This window comes from Pempheris klunzingeri, chromosome 17 (assembly GCF_042242105.1).
Source record: "Pempheris klunzingeri isolate RE-2024b chromosome 17, fPemKlu1.hap1, whole genome shotgun sequence".
In the NCBI taxonomy this organism is placed as follows: Eukaryota; Metazoa; Chordata; class Actinopteri; order Acropomatiformes; family Pempheridae; genus Pempheris; species Pempheris klunzingeri.
Window position 1 is genome coordinate 20,891,029 of NC_092028.1, and position 20,774 is coordinate 20,911,802.

At 44.0% G+C, this 20,774-nt stretch overlaps 2 protein-coding genes across 4 annotated transcripts; one reads left to right on the forward strand and one right to left on the reverse strand.

Moving 5' to 3' along the window:
* Window positions 1–2,101: 2,101 nt before the first annotated feature.
* ddx42 (DEAD (Asp-Glu-Ala-Asp) box helicase 42) lies at window positions 2,102–10,714 on the reverse strand. Of its 2 annotated transcripts, XM_070847590.1 has the most exons (18): window positions 10,633–10,714; window positions 9,640–9,858; window positions 9,363–9,513; window positions 9,207–9,268; window positions 8,773–8,809; window positions 8,255–8,407; window positions 8,048–8,152; window positions 7,687–7,806; window positions 7,402–7,578; window positions 6,286–6,414; window positions 6,079–6,178; window positions 5,948–5,995; window positions 5,756–5,853; window positions 5,351–5,627; window positions 4,932–5,158; window positions 4,726–4,836; window positions 4,412–4,519; window positions 2,102–3,702 (listed from the first exon to the last, which is right to left on the reverse strand). In XM_070847590.1, the coding sequence occupies exons 2-18, from the start codon at window positions 9,849–9,851 to the stop codon at window positions 3,121–3,123; spliced, it is 2,697 nt and encodes an 898-aa protein (XP_070703691.1). In that variant the 5' UTR covers window positions 9,852–9,858; window positions 10,633–10,714; the 3' UTR covers window positions 2,102–3,120. The 2 variants fall into 2 exon arrangements, with proteins under 2 accessions (XP_070703691.1, XP_070703692.1); XM_070847591.1 differs by lacking the exons at window positions 8,773–8,809; window positions 9,363–9,513; window positions 9,640–9,858; window positions 10,633–10,714.
* Window positions 10,715–12,125: 1,411 nt separating this feature from the next.
* On the forward strand, window positions 12,126–20,741 carry strada (STE20 related adaptor alpha). 2 transcript variants are annotated; one of them, XM_070847571.1, is made up of 12 exons: window positions 12,126–12,187; window positions 13,108–13,165; window positions 15,773–15,801; window positions 17,181–17,283; window positions 17,462–17,583; window positions 17,795–17,903; window positions 18,008–18,131; window positions 18,294–18,465; window positions 18,819–18,923; window positions 19,022–19,278; window positions 19,378–19,420; window positions 19,765–20,741. In XM_070847571.1, the coding sequence occupies exons 1-12, from the start codon at window positions 12,176–12,178 to the stop codon at window positions 19,918–19,920; spliced, it is 1,290 nt and encodes a 429-aa protein (XP_070703672.1). In that variant the 5' UTR covers window positions 12,126–12,175; the 3' UTR covers window positions 19,921–20,741. The 2 variants fall into 2 exon arrangements, with proteins under 2 accessions (XP_070703672.1, XP_070703673.1); XM_070847572.1 differs by lacking the exon at window positions 15,773–15,801 and having other exon boundaries at window positions 12,155–12,187.
* Window positions 20,742–20,774: the final 33 nt, after the last annotated feature.

Consider the following 20,774-nt stretch of genomic DNA (forward strand, 5'->3'; position numbering starts at 1 on the left):
CCCCCATCTATCCGTCTTCTACCCCACTTTTATCTTCACATCCCCGTCTATTTCTTCTTCCTTCCCTTAAACTAACCACATCTTCCCTTTTGCTTTCCCTAACCATAACCTCCGTTTTCTTCCCCCCCCTTTTTTCTTCTCCCCTTTCTTTACAGTCCCCCCCCATGACCTTATCCCCCTCCCTCATGTTCCTTGTGTTGTCCATTGTTTGTCCTTTCCCTCTCTTTTAGTGATTTTTTTTACTTTTTATCATTTTTTCTTTTAAATTCCTGTATTTATTAGGACGACAGGCCAAGGATGACTGTGTCCCGATAGTTAGTCGATAGTTCCCCTGGGGCTAACTTTCATCACGCACAAGCCATCGTTGAGAAATCCAGAAGTACGGTTCAAGTTGGAAAACTTGTGCTGTCATTTGGCTTGAATTGCAGGGATCAGAAGGCGAAGGAGACTTCTATCAGACAAATTCAGGCTGCATTTAAGGCTGCTGAGAGGAAGTTTCCTCATGCGGACATCTATACCCCTGTAATGAATTTTTCCATCCAATTGTCATACAAGGAGCAAGTTCCTCTTGTTACAATGAATGACTACATTAAGCACAATCTTAAATTCATTCCGCCTCTGAGCAGGAGTGAATTTTTCACAACCAGGGACAATATTCATTGGACTGCACGTACAGCCTATGCTATGTTGACTCATTGGACGAAGTGTTTAAACCTCCTTCCCCAGTAAGCCTGAGTCAGGAGGCTGATGGGACAACTGAGTCCTTAATTGCCAAGAATGTGGTCAATTTATCTGGAGTGTTTCAGCTGAGTGAACCACAAGAGTCTCTCTTGAATGGAGGTTTGACATTTGTTCCAACTTTGGACATTACCAAAGGCCAGAAAGAACAATTTAAATTGGATTTGAAACAATATCACAAAAGAATCAAATTAGCAGTATTTTTCAAGGACTCTGACCAGCAAGAGATACCGCAGTTCACGGGACCTTCAAATTGGTCACCATCAATGGTGGAATTGCCGTCAGAAGTCGGAGTACTTATTGAAAAAGACTACAATTCTTTTCATAAACATTACAAACCTCTTAAGGAACTCAGACGAAACAAACAGATTGTACTTAAGCCTGCCGATAAAGGCAGTGCAGTCGTGATTTTGGATAGGGAGCAGTACATTTTTGAGGTTGAGCAACAGCTCAACGATTCAGTTTATTATAAGGCCCTGAAAGAGCCAGTTTTTAAGGAAACTATTCCCATGGTTCATAACAGGAAAACAAGAAAGATATTTGAGAGGAACACCAAATCCAAGGGAACGAAGATTTTACATCTTACCTAAAATTCATAAAGATCCAAAGAAATGGACAGTTCCCCTTCAAATACCACCTGGACGTCCTATTGTATCAGACTTTTGTATTGTAATCCTCTATCCACTAGACATCCATCGTATGTCAGGGATACGTACGAATTCATCTCCATGGTTAAAAAGTAAAAAATACCAGTGAACTCATATTTCTTTTCCATGGATGTTGACAGTCTGTATACTAATACTGATATTCCATCAGGATTACGCTGTGTTAAAAAGATTTTCCAAAAATATCCTGATGATGCAAGACCCGATGAGGAATTGTTGAACATTAATTTAACAAGGAATGTTCCTTTTTTATTGCTTTTTCCTTTTGCCTCCTACTGCAACTGGTGGAGGTTCCAGGGGAGGCCAGCGGTGGTTCCCCTGTATGGTCACCAGATGGAGCCAGGAAACCTAAAATGTTCTGGGGCGGGGTGTGTCTGGACCTAAGAGATACTGTAATTGTTTAGAAGTTATATATTTGTTATGTATTCTGAATAAAATGTTGTGAATGAGTTTCTAAGTGTCTGGTTGAATAGACTGAGGTAATGGAATATAATGTTTGTTATTGTTTAACTGTCTATGTGCTTCTTGTAGGTATTGATGTTTATCCAGGAACACACGGCCAGGAGAGCCGACCAGAGCAGGAGCCACCTGTCAGGAACTGTATCTGTGTCTTTGCTAGTGGTCAAGCAGCAGGACGCTGCACTAAGTGAGAGAACTGTTCTGGATGCTCCAAAATAAAAGGAGATTTGAGTGCAAAATCATGTTTTGGAGTGTTTATTACAGTGCCATCATGTGATTGACTGGAATTCCATTTCCTGCTTAGCAAATGTGCATAATTTCCAGTTATGGGACAAGTTTCATGTTTCTAGCTCATTCTGGTGCACACCAATTTGAGTCGCTGTGGAAGATGACAAATAACAATTATAGGAACAATAAACCAGAAGAAATCTAATAGGGTTGTTCACCTACTCACGTGATTACTGAATGTGGGGCTCAGTGTCTTGCCCACAGCTGCTGGAAGCCTTTACTGACTGACCTATGCAGAGGTTTACAGTGGCTAAACAGAAAAGTGACACAGCAGATACCAAAGTAGATGTCAAATGAGTCTTTTTTTTTTTTTAATCAAAACTTCCCATTTTACATGTGTGAATGAACACTTGAAATTCCAATCATACCAATAAATGAATCTTCTTCAAAAACATTTCAAAAGCATAAAGACTACATGCCAATTAAAGGCACTTCACTAAAACTTGAATGCAAGACAGTTTTACAGTATTTGACATGAACATGTGTGACTGAATCATCACCTTCAGAAATGAAACGGTTCTATGTGTTAGCTTTGTAAATTAACAAAATTGCAAATACACAAACACACTTTGCAAAGCTCCAAATTAAGCGTCAGGTCTGCAAGCACTAAAGCGTGATGTGAGCTCTGTGAGAGGAAACAAGACAACAACAAACGCAAAGCTAAATTTGAACTGTTTACTGACAGCGGAAAAGAGTACAGCTCTATTGCTTTGTGCCACAGTGACAACAGTCTCAATGGTTAATGTACAGTAACTGTCTCTGAGCTGCTCCAGACTCTGACTCGCTCTGTTGAACTCTGACCAAATCACGAGGTCCTCAACAGCCTGACAGCCCCCCCCCCTACTTTCACCTACTCCGGTGCTTGTGCCTGCGTCTGATATGCTCTGCTACCTACCCACTAAGGAGACACGCTCGTGATGGAGCAGCTGGTCGCATAAATGTTTTACTCTACTGATGCTTTATTTTGCCTTCAGTTGTCCCACCTGCTCTTTCTACGTTTTGGTGGTTCAGGAACAGCGAAGCTATCGTCTCCTCTGTCCCTCCCATCCCCAGTCCCCCTCTCTCCCCCGTCCCTCTCACTCCTCCGATCCTCTCTGTCCCGCCTTCTTCCATCTATGTTACAACCGTCGCTGTGGCGGCTGCTGCTGTAGCGGTCGCGGTCCCCGTGGCGGTCCCGATCTCTGTCTCCATGGCGATCTCGATCTCCGTGGCGATCCTCTCCGCTGTATCGGTCGCTGTGGCGGTGGTAACCATCTCCGTGGCGGCCCCGGTCCTCTGCGTGCCTGTCTCTTTGTGGAGGGGGGGCAGGTGGAGTGTAACTGGTTAGACTGGTGGGCACTGAGCTGAGGGAGCCGGCGCTGCTGAAGCTGGGCATGGGCATGGGCATGGGCATGGGCATGGCGCTGCCCTGGGACCGGTCCGGACCGTTGGCGGCCTCTGTGGGCACAGAGCTGAGACTGCCGGCGCTGGTCCAACCCGATGAGCTGCTGGATTTGGTGCTGAGCTTTGGAGGGCCGCTGGACGCTGCCACAAAGTGGCTCTTATACTGAGCCTAGAAGAAAGGGGACATGGAGGAAGAGGCAAAACAAACAATTCTTAATTTGAATCATCATATTAAGAATTTCAATGACAAAACACATTTGTATGGAGGGAGTTTCCAACAGGTCAAAAAAAACTAAATACAACCATTTGTGGGCGGTCAAACATAAAGGCATCAGTGCTATAGTGACCACTACCTGTGAAGATGTAATACAGACATAATCAGGCCTGTAAACTCTGAAGCAGTGAAAAAACTAAAATGAGACATGTGGTTGGAGCCACTGACCCCTCTAAGAATAGCTTTGTGATTTTAAAAGTAGCAGCCGATGATGGTGGGGGTCATTTTAAGTTATTCTAGATTGTATTATTACCCCTGGGGACCAATGAAGTCTTAGTGATAGAACAATGTTAATGTATTTATTGAATATGTTTAGGTGATAAAGTGTGGCTCTTTATCTGAATGATGGAAGAAAGATACAAAACATAAACACGTGTTAATGTTTGCCACCAAAATAAAACCTCAACTACCTCAAGTTTCCATAGAAATGTGTCCAGGTGGAGGAGGATAGAGGCACGTGACAAACACAAAAATCAAAAACACATTATTGATTAGACAGTCCAATAAAGCCGATTGTAGCCTGGATCGGGGGAGTTGGGGTCAGCAGGCAGAGTTCGCCCAAAGTTTGCAGCTATGCAGTAATACAGACAACACAGAGGTCTACCTGAAAGGCTTGTTTCATGGCTGACATGCGGTCTCCCATCGCCCCAGTGGCTGGTTTGCTGTAGCCTTCAAAGCCACTAGAGGAAGACAACAAGCTGCTGCTGCGTTCCTGCAAAGACAACATGGAGTTGCTCACATCTCTCTGAATTTTCTCCAAATGTCATGATGAAACGCCTCAATCTGACAGCAATAGCCAGCACAGAGCTTTCACACTGTCAGAAAGTTATCAGGTGAATCTGTGATACTGATTGTTAATTCTAAAATGCACAATACACAAAGAGGATCAGATTTAAAGTGTGGTGATTAGTAACTCACAGAACTGTCGGCCCCCAGGCCTGGTCTCTCTCTGTAACCAAGACCACCTCCACCGATATTCAGCTTCTTTCCTTTACCACCCTTAAATCTGGATTTCCTGAACCAGGGATTCTGGGAGAAAATGTGAAGAAAAACTTTTTAAATTTGACCCCTAAAAAAGCAGCCATTTACTGAACAGTTTGGTTGTTTTGACTTATTCATCTTACCTGCATGGCTAAATCCATCAGATCTTTGGACACGGATTGATTAGCTCCCTCTAAATTTCTCACAAGGTCACCAGCAAATGTGGTGTCTTTGTTGGTGAGGAGAGTGTAAGCCACACCCTTCTCTCCCGCACGCCCAGTTCGACCGATCCTGTGCGTGTGCGTGTCGATGTCTCGTGCCACATCATAGTTCACCACTGTGCGAATGGATGGGATGTCCAGACCACGAGCTGGGCAGGAAAGAAACAGCGATGTTGAAGGCGGATATTCTTGTTTGATACTCAGCTCATCATACACAGTTGACTAAACAGTCATTTCACACAGGAAACTTTTGAATAGGACATAAACACAAAATCAAACAGAGAGCGACGAGGAGGAAACAAACAAGTCCCATTTCCTTCGCTGCCTCCTCTTGTACTCACCAGCCACATCAGTGGCCACCAGAATAGGCAGATTCTTTCTCTTGAAGTCACTGATGACCTTGTTCCTCTCACTCTGGTCCATGTCTCCGTGCAGGAGGCCCAGGCTGTAGCCCTCCTGTATCAGGTTAGTGGCCAGTTCCTCACAGTTTGCCTTCTTGGTGACAAAGATGAGGACTGAGCCGGAGGAGGTGAACTCAACCAGCCGTCGGGTCAGCCAGTTCCACTTATCTGACCCGCTGGGCAGGAGCTCCACCACCTGGGTCACATCCTCGTTGGCCTGCTCACGAAGGAAAGGTGATTAAAAAAAATAGACATCTGCATGTTTAAACCTACTTTTTATTTGTTCTGTGTAGCTACAGATATAATTTCTTTGAGTTAGAGAAGATAATGTGTGATGTGACACACCTCTCCGATGTCTCCCTGCACCACACGGATAGGATCAACCAAGATGTCTCTAGCGAGCCTCTCGATCTTCTTTCGAAAAGTAGCACTAAAAAGAAGAGCTGAGAAAGAACTTGTATGAATAAAGATTAAAAATGCTGTGATCCTTACTTCTGACAATCAAATATCATCTGGATGCTGAGGAAAACCACTTACTTTGTCTGTCTGGGCGAACGTGGCTAGCAATAGATCTAACCTGATATTCTAAAAAGGAAAGCAGAAATAAGCTGCAGGGCACAAAATATGTTTACAACACCTTTGTTACAGCACAGGGAATGCCAACCCACCAAAGCCCATGTCAAACATGCGATCTGCTTCATCAAACACCAGGTATGTCACTCTCTGCAGGGACGTGGCCTTCTTTTTAATATGATCAATCAGACGACCCTGTGCAAACACACACAAAGAACATCTCTCGTGGCTTGCAGCAGTGAGTGTGACTTTTCCTGTTAGAAAGCAGGTCAGAGACAGCAGCTGGTCTCCTCTTCTCTTACCGGAGTGCACACCACAATCTCTGCTCCCTCTTGCAGAGCTTTGGCCTGTTCCCACATGCTGCCTCCTCCATAAACCGCCACAGAGCGCAATGAGTAGGCTTTCCCAAAACGCTTGCACTCTGCATGGATCTGCAAAACAGTGTCATTTTTTTTAATACACACATGCATATTCAGTATGGACAGTATACACAGCATATACATTTGTATTTGACAATGATGAACTGTTAAAACTTTCCTTAAAGACCCTAAAAATATCATTTAGAATAAGCAGGTCCAGTGGATGTCTAACAAGGCTGGTACACAGGTTGTTTCTGACACTGTGTGACTGATCTTGACTCTTAGAGTGAAGGATTGTGGATAGAAACTGTTCTGGTCTCAAGTGGTTTTGGCATACAGAGCTCTGTAGTGCCTTCCAGAGGGGAGGAGGGGGACCAAATGATGTCCAGGGTCTGATGGTCTGCAGTGATGCCTCCCAACTCTGGTCCGAGTCCCGAATGGAAGGGGTGGGATGGGGTGCGTGGGAGGGCAGGCTGGTATCAATAATCTTCTCTGCAGTCCTGACAGTCCGTTGTCTGCTCTGTCCTGTTGGGGGGACGATCCCGACCACACAGTGATGAGTGAGACTAGTGGCCATGGTGTGGTCTCCACCCTTTTGGGGTTTTGGGGGGGCGACACCGGTCTCTGGAAGGATTTCATGAGGCTGCATGATGTCTTCAACACTGACATGTGAACACCAACCTTCGTTTATGAAGAAGCACAAGGCAACACCCCTACTCTTCCCTGAAAGCTCCATTACGTGGTCCGCTTAGAGGGGGTGGAAGCCCCGGCAAGTGAAGTGTCTGAGACATGCTCACCGAGCCAGGTTTCAGTGAAGCATAGGGCGGAGGATCTGCTTACGTCTTGTTGTTCTTTTGAGAAGCAGAACTTCATCTTCTTGGGCAGTGAGCAGACACTGGGCCAGACGGATAAACAGGAGTGCAATTCGAAACCCTGCTGCCGCAATTTACCGAGCGCTCCAACGCATTTCTCCCGACTACGATATTTTGTGGTATGTTTTGTATGTCAAATGTCCTCTATTCTGTCACAAAATGTGACTTGTCCCTTCCCTTTTCTTACCTGCTGACAAAGCTCTCTGGTGGGACACACAATGACTGCGATGGGCCCTTCTCCTGCCTCTAGTTCCTTCTGGTCCATAATGTGAACCAGCATGGGCCAGATAAAAGCTGCAGTTTTGCCACTGCCAGTTTTTGCAATGCCAATCATGTCACGTCCAGACAGAGCTATAGGCACACCCTACAACCCAGAAAAACAAAAAAACAACAACAAAGATTCCTCTTGAAAAAAGATTGAAAAAACCATAATATTCAATTATGTTGCAACCTTAAGAAACTTGCATCTTACCTGGCACTGAATAGGTGTGGGCTGGGTGTACTCAGACTTGCGGATCTGGTGCATGAGCTGCTCATCAAAGCTGAAGTGGGCAAAGCTGGTAGCAGGTTTTGGAGGGGCAGCACCAGAGACCTAACAGAGAACAAACAAAGCAGAAAACAAACTTTGTAATGACAACAGCACTTTACACATAATGACGGCCTAGGTCTCCAAACATTGTTTTTTTTTTTTTATAGCCACCACAGCTAGAAATACTGCTATCAGTTGGGTTGGGGTCAAAACAAAATTTACTGAATGAGAGTCATAACTACTATGAAATATGTATTGAAGTTATTCTGACTTGAATAAGAGCTTGCATGAATCCCAGACTTACCCTCAAGTTCAGTTTGTGTCGCAACTCCAACACTTGAGTTCCAGTCAGGTTGCTGAGTTCCTCATGCTCATTGTAGAAGTTTTTCTCAAAGGGTGGGTAATCAATCTGTAGAAAAAAAAAACAAAAAAAAAAACACCAAAATCCTCATATTGCACACATTACACAAAATGTTGATTCAGACACACTGTTAATTATTTCTCTATGTACCTCCGTGTGGTCAATGGGAGGAAGCGGCAGGATGATTTTCTTGGTGGCAGGAGCGATTGGGTTTCCGTCACTGTCATAGTCAATATTGTCCTCCTCTTCCTCTTGGGTCAACCCGGCTGTGGGATTTTCTGCCATGTAGCGGAAGTAGGCTTCCTGCAGAGACCACAGCATTTCATGTGAAAAGCTGAGTTAGTTTGCTCTGGAGTACCACAGCATCCAGGCACCAGTTACAGATAAATCTTGAAGAGACATTCGGCTTTACAACTGATGGGTTTATGGCAGTTCGGTTCAGTTTTGGTGACATAAATCAATGATCAAACATGCTTTTTTCTGTTACACTTTAACTCTACAAAGAAAAATAACTCCATCATAATGATCCTAAATGCAACCTGCATGGTCAGATAGAAAGGGAGACGGGGCTTTCTAAGATTAGAGAGGGCAGATTTAGGGGCTGTTTGGTCTGAAGACCTCTCGGATCAACGATGTAGTGGATGAAGAACTTTGGATAGCTCACTCACTTGTTCATCTTCTTCTTCAATGTCATCACGAATACCCCTGAAATGACAAGCGGAGAAAAAAAAAAACTTCCCTGCGGCTCGTTCATACACCCAAGACAGCCCACATCCCACTCTGACTAAGGTCACTGCTTACCTGATGATAACTACTAAGCCAGAAAAACTCTGCTGGATGTGCAAAGCTTTCTGCCAATAACTTAAGTTATAAATTCTGCAGGAAGCTAAATTTCTATCGGTGGTTCAGACATTTGTAAAAGCAGAGACTTATACAAGAGTTAAATACAGACTAACAGCATGATCCCTCGTCAATGGGCTTAAACTTTCACTCACGTAACATGGATTCAGTTGCAGCAATTATTTTTTTCCCCTCCTGATCAAATTTAAGCACCTACTTAGTGACTTAAGTGGCTAAACATGTGAGCACATTTAAGTCTTACTTGGCAGTCTTTTTCTCCTTTTCCTTCTCTTCTAATTTTCTCATGTCTTTAGCAGCTTGACTCTGTAGGAGAAAAGATTGTTAGAGTGAAAAAAAAAGCAAAGTATTCAGGTGAAATCTCTAGTTTGCTTGTGCCCATCTGTAATCCTCCTCTCACCTCAACCTCTGCCATGAAGGCATCCAATGGGTCATCTTCACTGTCTGAGCCACCACCAGACTGCATCTGCTGCCGTGTGGGTGAGTTCTCCGCTGGGATGTACGGCAGATCAACGTTACTGATGGACTCCTCTTCATCATCCTCAAAATACCTTGTTGACAAAGACAAAGATGCAGTCTTTTTAATTATTCTGGGCCACAATTCACATTGCGCTCTGAACTTAACATACTGCATGTATAAGTTGTATGTATGAGTATGGGACAGACGTAATACTCACGCGTTTTCCTCATCAAAATTAGCTCTTTTTGTTCCTATTTTGTAAAATGATGGGAGCTGCTGGTTCTTCCCGTATCCCCCACTTGATCCTGTGGCTCCAAACGATGTGTGAGTTTTCTGAGTAAGCGGAGGCTCCTCTTTTTTCCCTGCAAGAGAAAATCCTCCAAACCCAAACCCTCGCTTCACACCCGGACCACCTTTGTTCCAGTTCATGGCTGTACTGTGAAAATGAGAGGAGAAACAAGCTTAAAGTCTTCAAACCTCTCTGTTATTACACATTATATGCCTGTCTTGAAGGTACTCCCTATAAAATGTGGCTCGGCACTGTATTATGGAACCCCTCTTCAGCTTAACCAACCCGTTTAATCAACAAGGACACCTGGAGCGGATGTATTTTGGTGGATGACGGCGGTTTTTACCTGAAACAAGAACGATTATAATTCATAAGGTCATAACCAGTAAATGAGTGGACTTGGCTGCCAGTCACTTTAAACACAACGTATATTTAGCTATAACATTAGCATTAGCAAGTTACATACTAGCCGAATGCTGCCGTAAATACTCGCAGTTCACAGAGACATTACATTATGTTCATGGAGACACTCGCGTTTGTTAAAAACATAATAATGTGTATAATTCAGGTATAATTTTAACCCTGCGGAGGTGAACGATACCTGGCCGAGGAACTGGCGTAACCCTGTTTTCATGGAGCTAGTTAGCCATGTGCCAATTACGCATTAGGATTCACCTGCTGCTCGGTTAATTTGCTTTACAGTAATGTAATAACATCGTAAATCTGATCTCCATCTATATAAACGCAACGTTAGCGTTAGCTCAAGGCCGCAAAATGGGGCCGAGGCGGGGGCGCTCGGTCACAGCCAACCCTCCGCCCCCGATACGGTGAAGTTAGGACGCCTTTCACAACCCCGATAACACATTTGGCTATCTAAATGTATCTTTAATATTGAAGTAGTGCCTAACTGGGCGTAATTACCCGTTTCTGATGCCAGTAAACGCTCCAGTGTTTCCAATACACGCCGAGACGTGTCTACGTCATCTAAGCGCGCAAAGTGTCTCCGTGTGTGTCGTCATCATTCGTCTGCGAAACGGTGCTCAGTGAAGAAAGCATCTTGAAGAGCTGCCAAAAACATCCGCTGGAGAGGATGGCTAGCTAAAGAATGTGTCCTTAAATAGAGCCTTACTTCAATTGGGCACTGTTGTCATAGACACTGTATAGGTAAGTTATTAATACAACAAGATAATCTCGTTTCTTGTAGCGACAGTGAGTCAAGGTAGCTGCTTTAGCTAACGGTACTTTACTCCAGCTAGTCTGCGCCCTCCATCATGGCAGCATTAGCGAGCCATTAGCAAGAAGTGAGCTTAGCTTGTGACGAATCTGCCATAAGCTAGGTGTTTGTTTTGTATTCATCTACTTCGTTTACTGTCGTTAGAAGTAAATGTTTGTATTTTAATCACCGTTATTCACGTGTGTGTGTTGACTGATCCATGCAGCCAGTCGGAGGTGATCTTTCTGGTAAACTTTCTCTGCAAGACGAGGGCTAATGATGTAATATGTTTGGTTATGTGCAAAAATATTTCACAGTTTGACTCAAACTATCACGTTATGTATGTCCCGCAGACGGGTGCTATTGTCAGAAGGAGCTTAAAACATCTGTGACTGACAAAGATGACTCAGATAGAGGTTAATCCTCATCTGACTAGTGCTACCATTCATTTCTTATTCATCTTCCATTGTTACTGAACCAGGAGCAGTCCAGACTTCCCTCCACTCTTCACACTTTGTGCAGAAGATTTATATATCCCTGATACATTTCTATTGATGTCTTCGTATGAATAAATTGTTGCACGGAATATGATCCCAGTGTTCATCTGTATTGTGTGGACAGATAAATGGAGTGGAGTGAAAGTAATTCACTCATTAATCAGAAAATAACTCAAGAAGTAATAACTTGGTTAACTCTTATCTGCACCAGCTACTGTCCATAATTAACAGGCTGAACACGTTTGGTTTGACAATTATTTCTGCATCTAAGTGCTTTTGCTTGGAGTGGACATAGAGATTATGTGTGTAATAACAGTTAGGGTTAACAATGTATTTACTTATACAAGACAGAGGTCATTTTGAGCAAACACATTATTTTTCTCGTTAATATTACAGAGTGTGATGCAGTGTGGACTTCCACGTCTCTGCTAAAAGATTATCCCACGCTAATAAGAATATGAGCTTTTGCCATCAAACAGAAGATAAGAGTCCCACAAGCTGAACTGAACAGACTGTGGAGCTCTTTTGCTCCTCAGTCTGTCAGAATGTTAAACCCGGTTTGGCTCTCAGCAGGCCCTGGTGGTCCTGTGTGTAAATGTCAAAAGAATATTCTGATAATGAAATAATGATCAACTATAGCGACAGGAGACCAAACACAGCAACACGTTGCCCTTCACAGTTTTCTCACTTGTCTTCACAGGTATTCCCTGGACATGTTTTCAGCATTTCATATGTAACACACTCAAGAGGATCCATGTCTTTTCTTGTAAGTGTTTGCGACGTACCTCCTGTTTTAGTCAAAGGTTTACACACAACCAATTTCCTGGATCCACTGCAATTCTAGATTAAGGATTAAACTAATTACTCATCAGGCTTGGGCTAATGTAAAAGTTTTCACACTGGTTTGACATTAAGCTGGAATGGTAATACGGAAACTCACCACCAGGCGGCGGACTGACTCAGAGTGAAATATAATGAGAGTGTAGTGGTGCCACCTGAATATCTATTCTTGTACAGTGTAATGTCAAAATAATTAAGAACAATGCTGAACTTTAGGAAGAGTGAGGAATCGGGCCCACAGGAGGCAATCAGCAGGGTGGGTAGCTGTTGGTGTCCAGTTTGTTTTAAACATTAGGGTTACACAGCGTCTACAAAGATCATTAACTGTACCAGCGGCTCCATTTACAGCCTAAACAAACATGATAATGTGTTAATCACGTTGTCATGTTTCTGGTGACTAATTAAACACAAGTTGGAATCAGAGCTGGTTACTGATGTAGGAGGCTTTTTAATTCTCATGATGATAAAATGCCAGATTTAATCAAACCAGTTACACTCATACACCAGACTGGACTGGACTATTAAAACTAGAAAACCAACCCAACCCCAGTCCTCATATGTTTTAATCTGTATTTTGAGTCGGCCCGTATTCACATCTGTGATGGCTTTCAATACAAGCAGCCAGACTCTGTCTTTAAAATGATGAGGAGATGACGTCCAGTTACATTTAGAAAGCTCTTACAGAGACCAGTTTCACCGCATGAAATTTCTAGGCCTGCCTACAATTTTTACAGCTGCATACGAGGAAGTGTGTTAAATTTGAATATGTTTCTGTGGAACGTGTCCTCATTCTTGGTTGTATTTTCTTGTCTCTCTTGTCTGTCATTGCCTGTATATGACCGTCAGCGTTGGGTATCTGAGAAACTGAGTGTGGAGAGCCTGCGGGATTTGGAGTTATTTGGAGGTGAGGTCCAAGGCAAACCAAGAACAACAGAAGAGTTCAACATTCCCACTTACAGCACTTACAGTACATCAGGCCTTCATCAGCACACACACATAACCCCATGCTGATCTGGTTGAATGTTGCTCTGAGGCTGCTTTGCCATCTTACAGTTATAAATATGTTCTCCATGCAGCTAGTCAGTCATCTGTTAGCTGTCTTTAGTGACTTCTTCATTGGTTCTGTAAATTATCACAGGACAAACAAACAAAATCACTAGATAATTAATGTCTAAGTGGGCAAGTCTGCTGTTTTATAGAAAGATTCTTGTGGTTGTGTTTATCTTGTGTGTAAAAAGGTTGCACGTTTTTATTTTTGGCTGTCAAATATTTTCATTTGCCATTATTCCAAATTTGATTTAATTATAGCATTTATAAAGTAAACAAAAAATAACAAGGTATTCCGTTACATTTCCTGTATTAGGTCCAATTGCACACAATTGATAACTTTTAATTTATGACAGAAACTGTTTAGTGACTGTTTTAGAGACTTCATGTTTGCACCTGCAGAAATTGTCATGTGGGGCTTTGCCAGCAGGCCATTGAGATCTGTTATGAAGGAATTCAGGAGTTTTTGCAGTGATGGAAGCTTATTAACGTCATTATGGTTCACATAAGTAACTCATTTTAATTTAAGTTCGTCAGACTCCAGAGGATGTGATCAGAACAGCTGTGTACAGCAGCAGGTTTTCACTCAGTCGTTCACACACATCACACCATCAAGTGTTGAAGGTGCAAAGCCAGCCGGGATTTTATGCAGCGGGGATCCAGACAGCTCAGGATTAATATCCATGTCATAAATCCTCACACACACTCCTGCTGACACTGGCGTGGATCCCTTTCATTTCACACTGCTGCAGGAAAAAACACATAAAAGGGCCAAGACCAAGCAAATCCTGAGAAAACACATCGTTCCTAAATTGTAGTGATTGAGGGAAGGGTCTCAGGGCCAGAAGGGTTCACTGTTTTTACCGTCCACATTATTCTGTAAATGGGTTGAAGAATTTCAGCTTCTATCTGTTGATTTCTAGCCAAGTTGCTGCTGGTGATTCCCCAAAGTGACTGATGCAACCCTGCGTTTGTCCTGGTTCTTCATGTGTGTGTGTGTGGCGTGTTTGAGGACCGATCGGTCTCATATTTCTTGTCACAGTTCTGCTCTGGTGGTTGAGGTAATTGCTAATGTTTAAAAACCTTTTATTTCCTGGTCCATTGCGTTACTGATATCTGACGTCAAGTCCAGCCTAGCATCCAGACAAAAGTTTGGTCTCGTTTGTTCTGATCCACTAAAATTACACACAGTAAGACATTAATAAAACCCTGTCTATTTTATCCTCACCGCCATGTTGACGGTGATTTTTCACCAACTTTGAAACCGTTACAGTGGACAGTGGTTACAGTCTGCAGTTAGCACATGTGACGAAGGTTGGAATACAAAAGATTAAAGGTGTTCTTATCTCTTATCTCAAAGATTGTTGTTTAGGCTAGGGTTAGGTTAGAGATAAGCTATGGTTAGGTCAGCCCATGGTTAGGGGATTACAAACACCAACAGGCATCTGGAAATCTCTGGCTCTGGGTATCTTTGTGGGACTAATAAAGGAACATCTTATCTATCAATGTCAGCACACTGCCACATGAAGACAGGGGCCTAGAGAGAAGTCTTTAGAGTTAATCAAACCAAAGACAATAACTAAGTAAACAAAAACCAACATATAAAAAAGGAACATTAACAAAACAAAAATATTTGTTGGGGGGATTAATGGAGGAAAAGAAATGAAACCAATCAGCCAAACTGACAAATCATCATTATTTATGTTATGGCTATGTTTGGGTAATTTCTAAGGGGTTTAGAGGCCACGTTACTGTCAGTGTTAGTCTATACTGTGAGTGAAAGCAGATTATTAATGATCAGTATTGTTTTGACTCATTAATTAATCCTTGGTGTACCATGGAAATATTTTGGGGTGTTTTATCTCTTCTTCATTTCCGAGCTTTGCGTCACTTCCACTTTTTTGCTGGCAGATGATTGCTCCGTGTTTCTTCAGGTGTATCGTGTCTGTTTTGGCTGCACTGTGCTCCCATTGCCTTCCATCATATCTGGGAAGAACCTGCTGGGTTTATCCTGATTGCTCTCCATTTGTTTTGTTTTTTAAGAAACTATTTTATGCAGAAGTAAGCAATTTCATGGGATGAGAATTCATGTTTGCAGTTACAGGGCAGTTTCATTTTTATTGTATTCCCACAAGTTATGATGAAACCTGTCTGTACTGATGCTGATGCTGATGCTGATGCTGATGCTGATGCTGATGCTGATGCTGATGCTGATGCTGCGTTGGTCACCTGAAAGATGAGGCTGCTCGTTCAGACAAACCCGTTCAGTGACAGTGAACCAGCAGAGGTCATCTATCAAATACTGCAGCCTGCTGTCAACTTCCACTATGAGCTGCTGCACTGTCCAGTTCAAGAGCTGCTCTAAACACACATCCTTCTCTTCTGTGTGTGTGTGTGTGTTTGTGTGTGTGTTTGTGTGTGTGTACATGTCTTTATGTCATTGATGTGGTTTTTTCTACCCCAGAACAAGCTCAGGGACTGTCTCACAGGAAAGTAAGTGTGGTACTCCTGTCACTGCATCATCATCCCCCGTTTCCCTTTGTGCCTGTGCGTGCATGCGTGTGTATGTGCACACACGGGTTCATATGCAGGAGAGTCCACAAACTCCAGAGGCTTTGCACATTAATGTATGCATGAGTGTGTCGTTCACCACACACACTGTACATGCTAAAGCTCAGGGGGACCACTCAACGTAGTCACCAGGATTTAGTGAAAGGAGGCAGGAGGCTAAATCATGGTTTTTACACCGCCTGTCAAGGTCGTCCTGTCTGAGTGCTCATTGTGCTGCTAACATGTTGTGCTCCAGGCTATTGCTTTGCCCTGGATTTATAGTCTTCTTCTGGGTTTATTTTGTGTTGTGAATGTTTGAACGCTGCCTGTGTGTGGTCGAGAAGATAATGACTGTATAACGCTAGTCGCTGTGTGTCCCTGCAGGCTGTAGATGGATAGCAGTGCATGGCAACCCCCTGTGAGTCTGATCACGATGGTCGTCTGTACAGTAGCCCATGTGATTAGATCTTTTACTGATGGCTGCCATGACATGTTTGACCCTGCCCTTGGTTTGGCCCCAGAGAGCTGATCCTCCACTGGAACAGTTTTATCTCTGAGGATGTTTTCAGAGTCGTGTGTGTGTCTTTGATCTTCATCTTGAAGTCACCTCTGGCACGTAGATTATTATTTTCAGTTATTTTCTTGGAAGTGCACTATTCTGATTTTGAATGTGCGTCTTCTTTCTGGTTACCATGGAAGCCGTCCAAATATTCACACAGCTTGCCGCTGTTTGCCTCCATAGCTTGCTGCTGCAGTCTGTCCATTTCCATCATTTGAATGGCGATAAACTGATGGAATTCAGGAGTCCTCACTGCCAACAATATTCACTTTTCTTCTTTGTGAAGGTCGAGTCGAGTGTAGGCTCTGAATTTATTTGATATTCTTGTCATTCTTGTCATAATAATAGAAGTAGAATCAGTAGTTCATATAAGAGTAACCACATATTATTGTTTCATGAATACTGATATTGAAGCTGTTTGGGCCTTAAACACAACAGGAGCTGTTTCATACCGAGTGGATCTGTGTTATTAGAACATTACAGGACTTATAGTAGAAACTTGTATTGACTAAATATTCAGCTGGTGATGGTTTGGGTGCCCGTATGTGTTGGTCCAGTCCTGTTCTGTCCTCTGGCTAGTGCCGGGGGCCACACTAACACACCTTGATGCCACTCTTTAGTCTGTCCTTTGGTGATCGTTAACAGTCGTTGTCTCACATAACTGACCCTCTGATAGTCTCTCACATGTTCTTTAACACAGAGTGAAATGAGTGTCAGAGCCCATCTTCATCTGCTCTCGTTCCTCCCTCCTACTCCCTCTAAGGCCCATGAGGACAGCCAGGAAAGTCTGACCTCCCTCCAACGTCAGGACACCATGGGCAGCTTCCTCCCCGACAGCAGCTCCTACGAGCTCCTCACCGTCATCGGTACGTGACTGCTTGCCCCATAGCTCCTGTATCCTCAGACTCTCAAGTCAGAGGAGGAACAGCTCCTTCACTACATGCTGTGTATGATCTGAGTCTGGACACCTGCAGTTGGTTGGCGGAGGCATACAACCTCGAGATGGCACCTCCAGCCTAATGGAGGTCTGTGACTGTGTTTTAGGCCGGGGCTTGGACGCCTTGATGACGGTGAACCTCGCTCGATACCGACCCTCTGGGGAGCATGTGGCCATCCGACGGATCAACTTGGAGTCCTGCACTAACGACATGGTGACCTACCTGCAGGTCTGCATCAGTTCTCGATGTCTCAGTTCTCTCCCTGTAGAGTCTTTGGCAGACTTCCCCTTCCTTCATGTCACTGTGTCATTGAGAGTACTTCTGTGTGTCTGTCCTCATTAATCTCACCCTCATACATGTAATCACATTCACCACCATCTTTTTTACTCTCCGTCGTTTTGACACTATAAAGTGTAATTTCCTTTTCTTGGCCTTTCAGGGTGAACTTCATGTGTCAAAGTTGTTTCATCACCACAGTATTCTTCCCTACAAGAGCGTCTTTATAGCTGAAAATGAGCTGTGGGTCATCACCCCCTTCATGGCTTATGGTAAGAGATGCACTTAAACATTATTAGAGGGGATGTTAATGACGCTTTAAAGTGGCCCCTGATGTTTCTCCTCATGATCATCTCTCTGTTTGATGGTTCTTCAGGGTCAGCCAGAGATCTGATCTGCACACACTTCACTGATGGTATGAGTGAGCTGACCATCGCATACATTTTACTGGGCATGCTGAAAGCTCTTGAATACATCCACCACATGGGATATGTGCATCGGTAAGATACACTTCTGCCTAACCAGAGTTGAGCTAAACATTATTTCAGTCTTCTTGACTATAGACATAATAGTACTGATAAACCTCTGCACCAGTCTAACCATGGCTGTGAATCAGGGTCAGTGTGATATTCTGTGTCTTCACTGTCTTTGGTTCTGTGTAGGAGCGTGAAGGCCAGCCATGTGCTGATCTCAGCTGACGGACAGGTTTGCATGTCAGGGCTACGAAGCATTTTCAGTCTGATCCGTCACGGCCAAAGGGCCAAAGTGGTCCACGACTTCCCCCAGTACAGCGTCAAGGTGCTGCCGTGGTTGAGCCCTGAGGTGCTGCAGCAGGTACACTACTGTATTCCTCCACAGTCCAGCATCATAAAACACTGTCTCCTAATACTGCCAGACCTCCGTGCTGCTTTTAGTTAAAGAGATAAAACTTAAGGTGAATCTGTGGGCATTTAACAATTCCATTCAATTCACAAACAACTCTCAGTTGAACGAATAGAAAAGGTTTGACACTGAGTTCACTCTTGTACTCCAGTATCCTGTTTGCCGAACTGCTCACTGGTGTCCTTGGTGTCCTAAAATCAAGCCACTGGGGGGGTGATTTTTGATATTTGTGAATTAAGAATGGAGATGCTTTTGTGAACTTGTGTTGTGTGTTGTGTTTATGTAAATGTTGTTTTCTTTGTCAGAACCTGCAGGGCTACGACTCTCGGTCAGACATTTACAGCCTCGGCATCACAGCCTGCGAACTGGCCAATGGCCACGTGCCCTTCAAAGACATGCCGGCTACACAGGTGAGAAGAGAGCTGTCAGCATCCAAAGTCTGTGAGTTGCTCTCCTGAAGTCACAGGGCAGGTAAACAACACTCTCTATACCCACCTCACTTCCACAGATGCTTCTGGAGAAGCTAAATGGGACGGTGCCGTGTTTGCTGGACACCACCACTATCCCCCCAGAGGAGCTGTCACTCAAACCGTCTCGCTCTGGCGCTGACTCTGGGATCTGTGAGGGTCCGGGAGCCGGAGGTGTTCGCCACTCCAACGGAGAGCCGTCCTCCTCCTCCTCAGCGGGACACCCCTACAACCGGACGTTCTCGCCACACTTCCACAACTTTGTGGAGCTGTGTCTACAGCGAGACCCAGAAAAGAGGTCAGCCTTTCTCTTCCTGCAAGCTGACACATTGTATGGGACACATTGTACCACTTTTAAGTTTGGAGACATATTTTCTTTCCCTTTGTTTCCCTTCAGACCGTCTGCCACCACTCTCATAAGCCATCCCTTCTTCAAACAGGTGAGTGAAATACCAGATTAACATTATCACATCACTTTGTTTCCTTTTGATGCCTGTGCCCGGCCTCTGGCTGTACTTCTGGTTGTGGATTTTACTACAGAGATGTGTCTAAAACACATGCACATTCACCATGTGAACAGAATGTCACAAATTCCAGATAAATGGAAAAATACCAACCACAGCAACTTAACACAAAGGATAGATGAATGCTCCACCATGCCATTCATGTTTCCACTCGCTTTGTCTCACTAATAAACTGCAGGCTCATAAAAGGATTCTGGTCTGCAGTGAAGAACTCATTGAAAAAGAAAAAGTAATATTTGTGTTTAATTATGCTCTCTCAGATCAAACGCCGGCCCTCGGAGGCGCTGCCTGAACTGTTTCGCCCCGTGTCACCAATCACCAGCTTTGAGAGCTCCCGGCCACATGACTCTCCCTCTGGACTGGCCAGTCTGGAGTCGGGTCTCAGCCACCTGGAGGTGGATGACTGGGACTTTTGACGGTGGAGGACTCGGTGGGGAGGCACTCATATGACTTTTAATGGGAAACTTTCTGGCCAATCAGGACAAGGCGTGTTTTTGTTACGTTTCCCATGTAAATAATTCAGATTTCAAAGTAAAAGGAGTTGCTATGGTCACACAGAGGGTAAAAGCCTGCAGATATCTTGCCTCTTTTTCATGTCTCCTGCACGCGTTTGATTTCTAGACATGCCCAGACAGTTGATCTGCACGAATGGCCTCTCTTTTCTTTATTTGACACACGCCTGTTTACAGAGTGTACCCGGACTTTAGGAGCCCCCTGGAGCCAAGCCAGCAGGACCCCTCTGTTCCTCGTGCTGCTGCAGAGGTTTCAGGAGTCTGTGGATCTGGATGTGGCCTAAAAGTAAAAGATTCCCAATGAGAGGATCAGGGGAAGCTGCTGCTGAATATTCTGAGGGGACTCTACCTCTTCTTTGAACATGGCCACCTGACAAGGCCCATCTGCCCGGTGAGACCATGATGGTGCTCACTGGGTATAGTACGACCCTGTCTACACCCAGTCAGCGGGTTTTCTCTTCGTCCCAACAGTCTGCTAGAGCAGCATGTGCACATTTCTCAGCTGTGTAAACCACATCTCATGCTTCATGCTTCACTTTGCTGCAGAGGTTAAGGATTAGAGCTGTTCAGTTGAGCCTTCAGAGCGTTAAGGTGTGTCTGTGTTTTGTTACTTCTGTCAAACGTGGATGTTACTTTGGTGCTTGTTTGGTCTGCTTGAAAGTGACTGAAAAGAAAATTGTTGTAAATGTCAAACTTGACTTTACCAATAAACATTGTTCACTTAATGTTTTAACTTGATGGTGCACACAGTGAGGAAG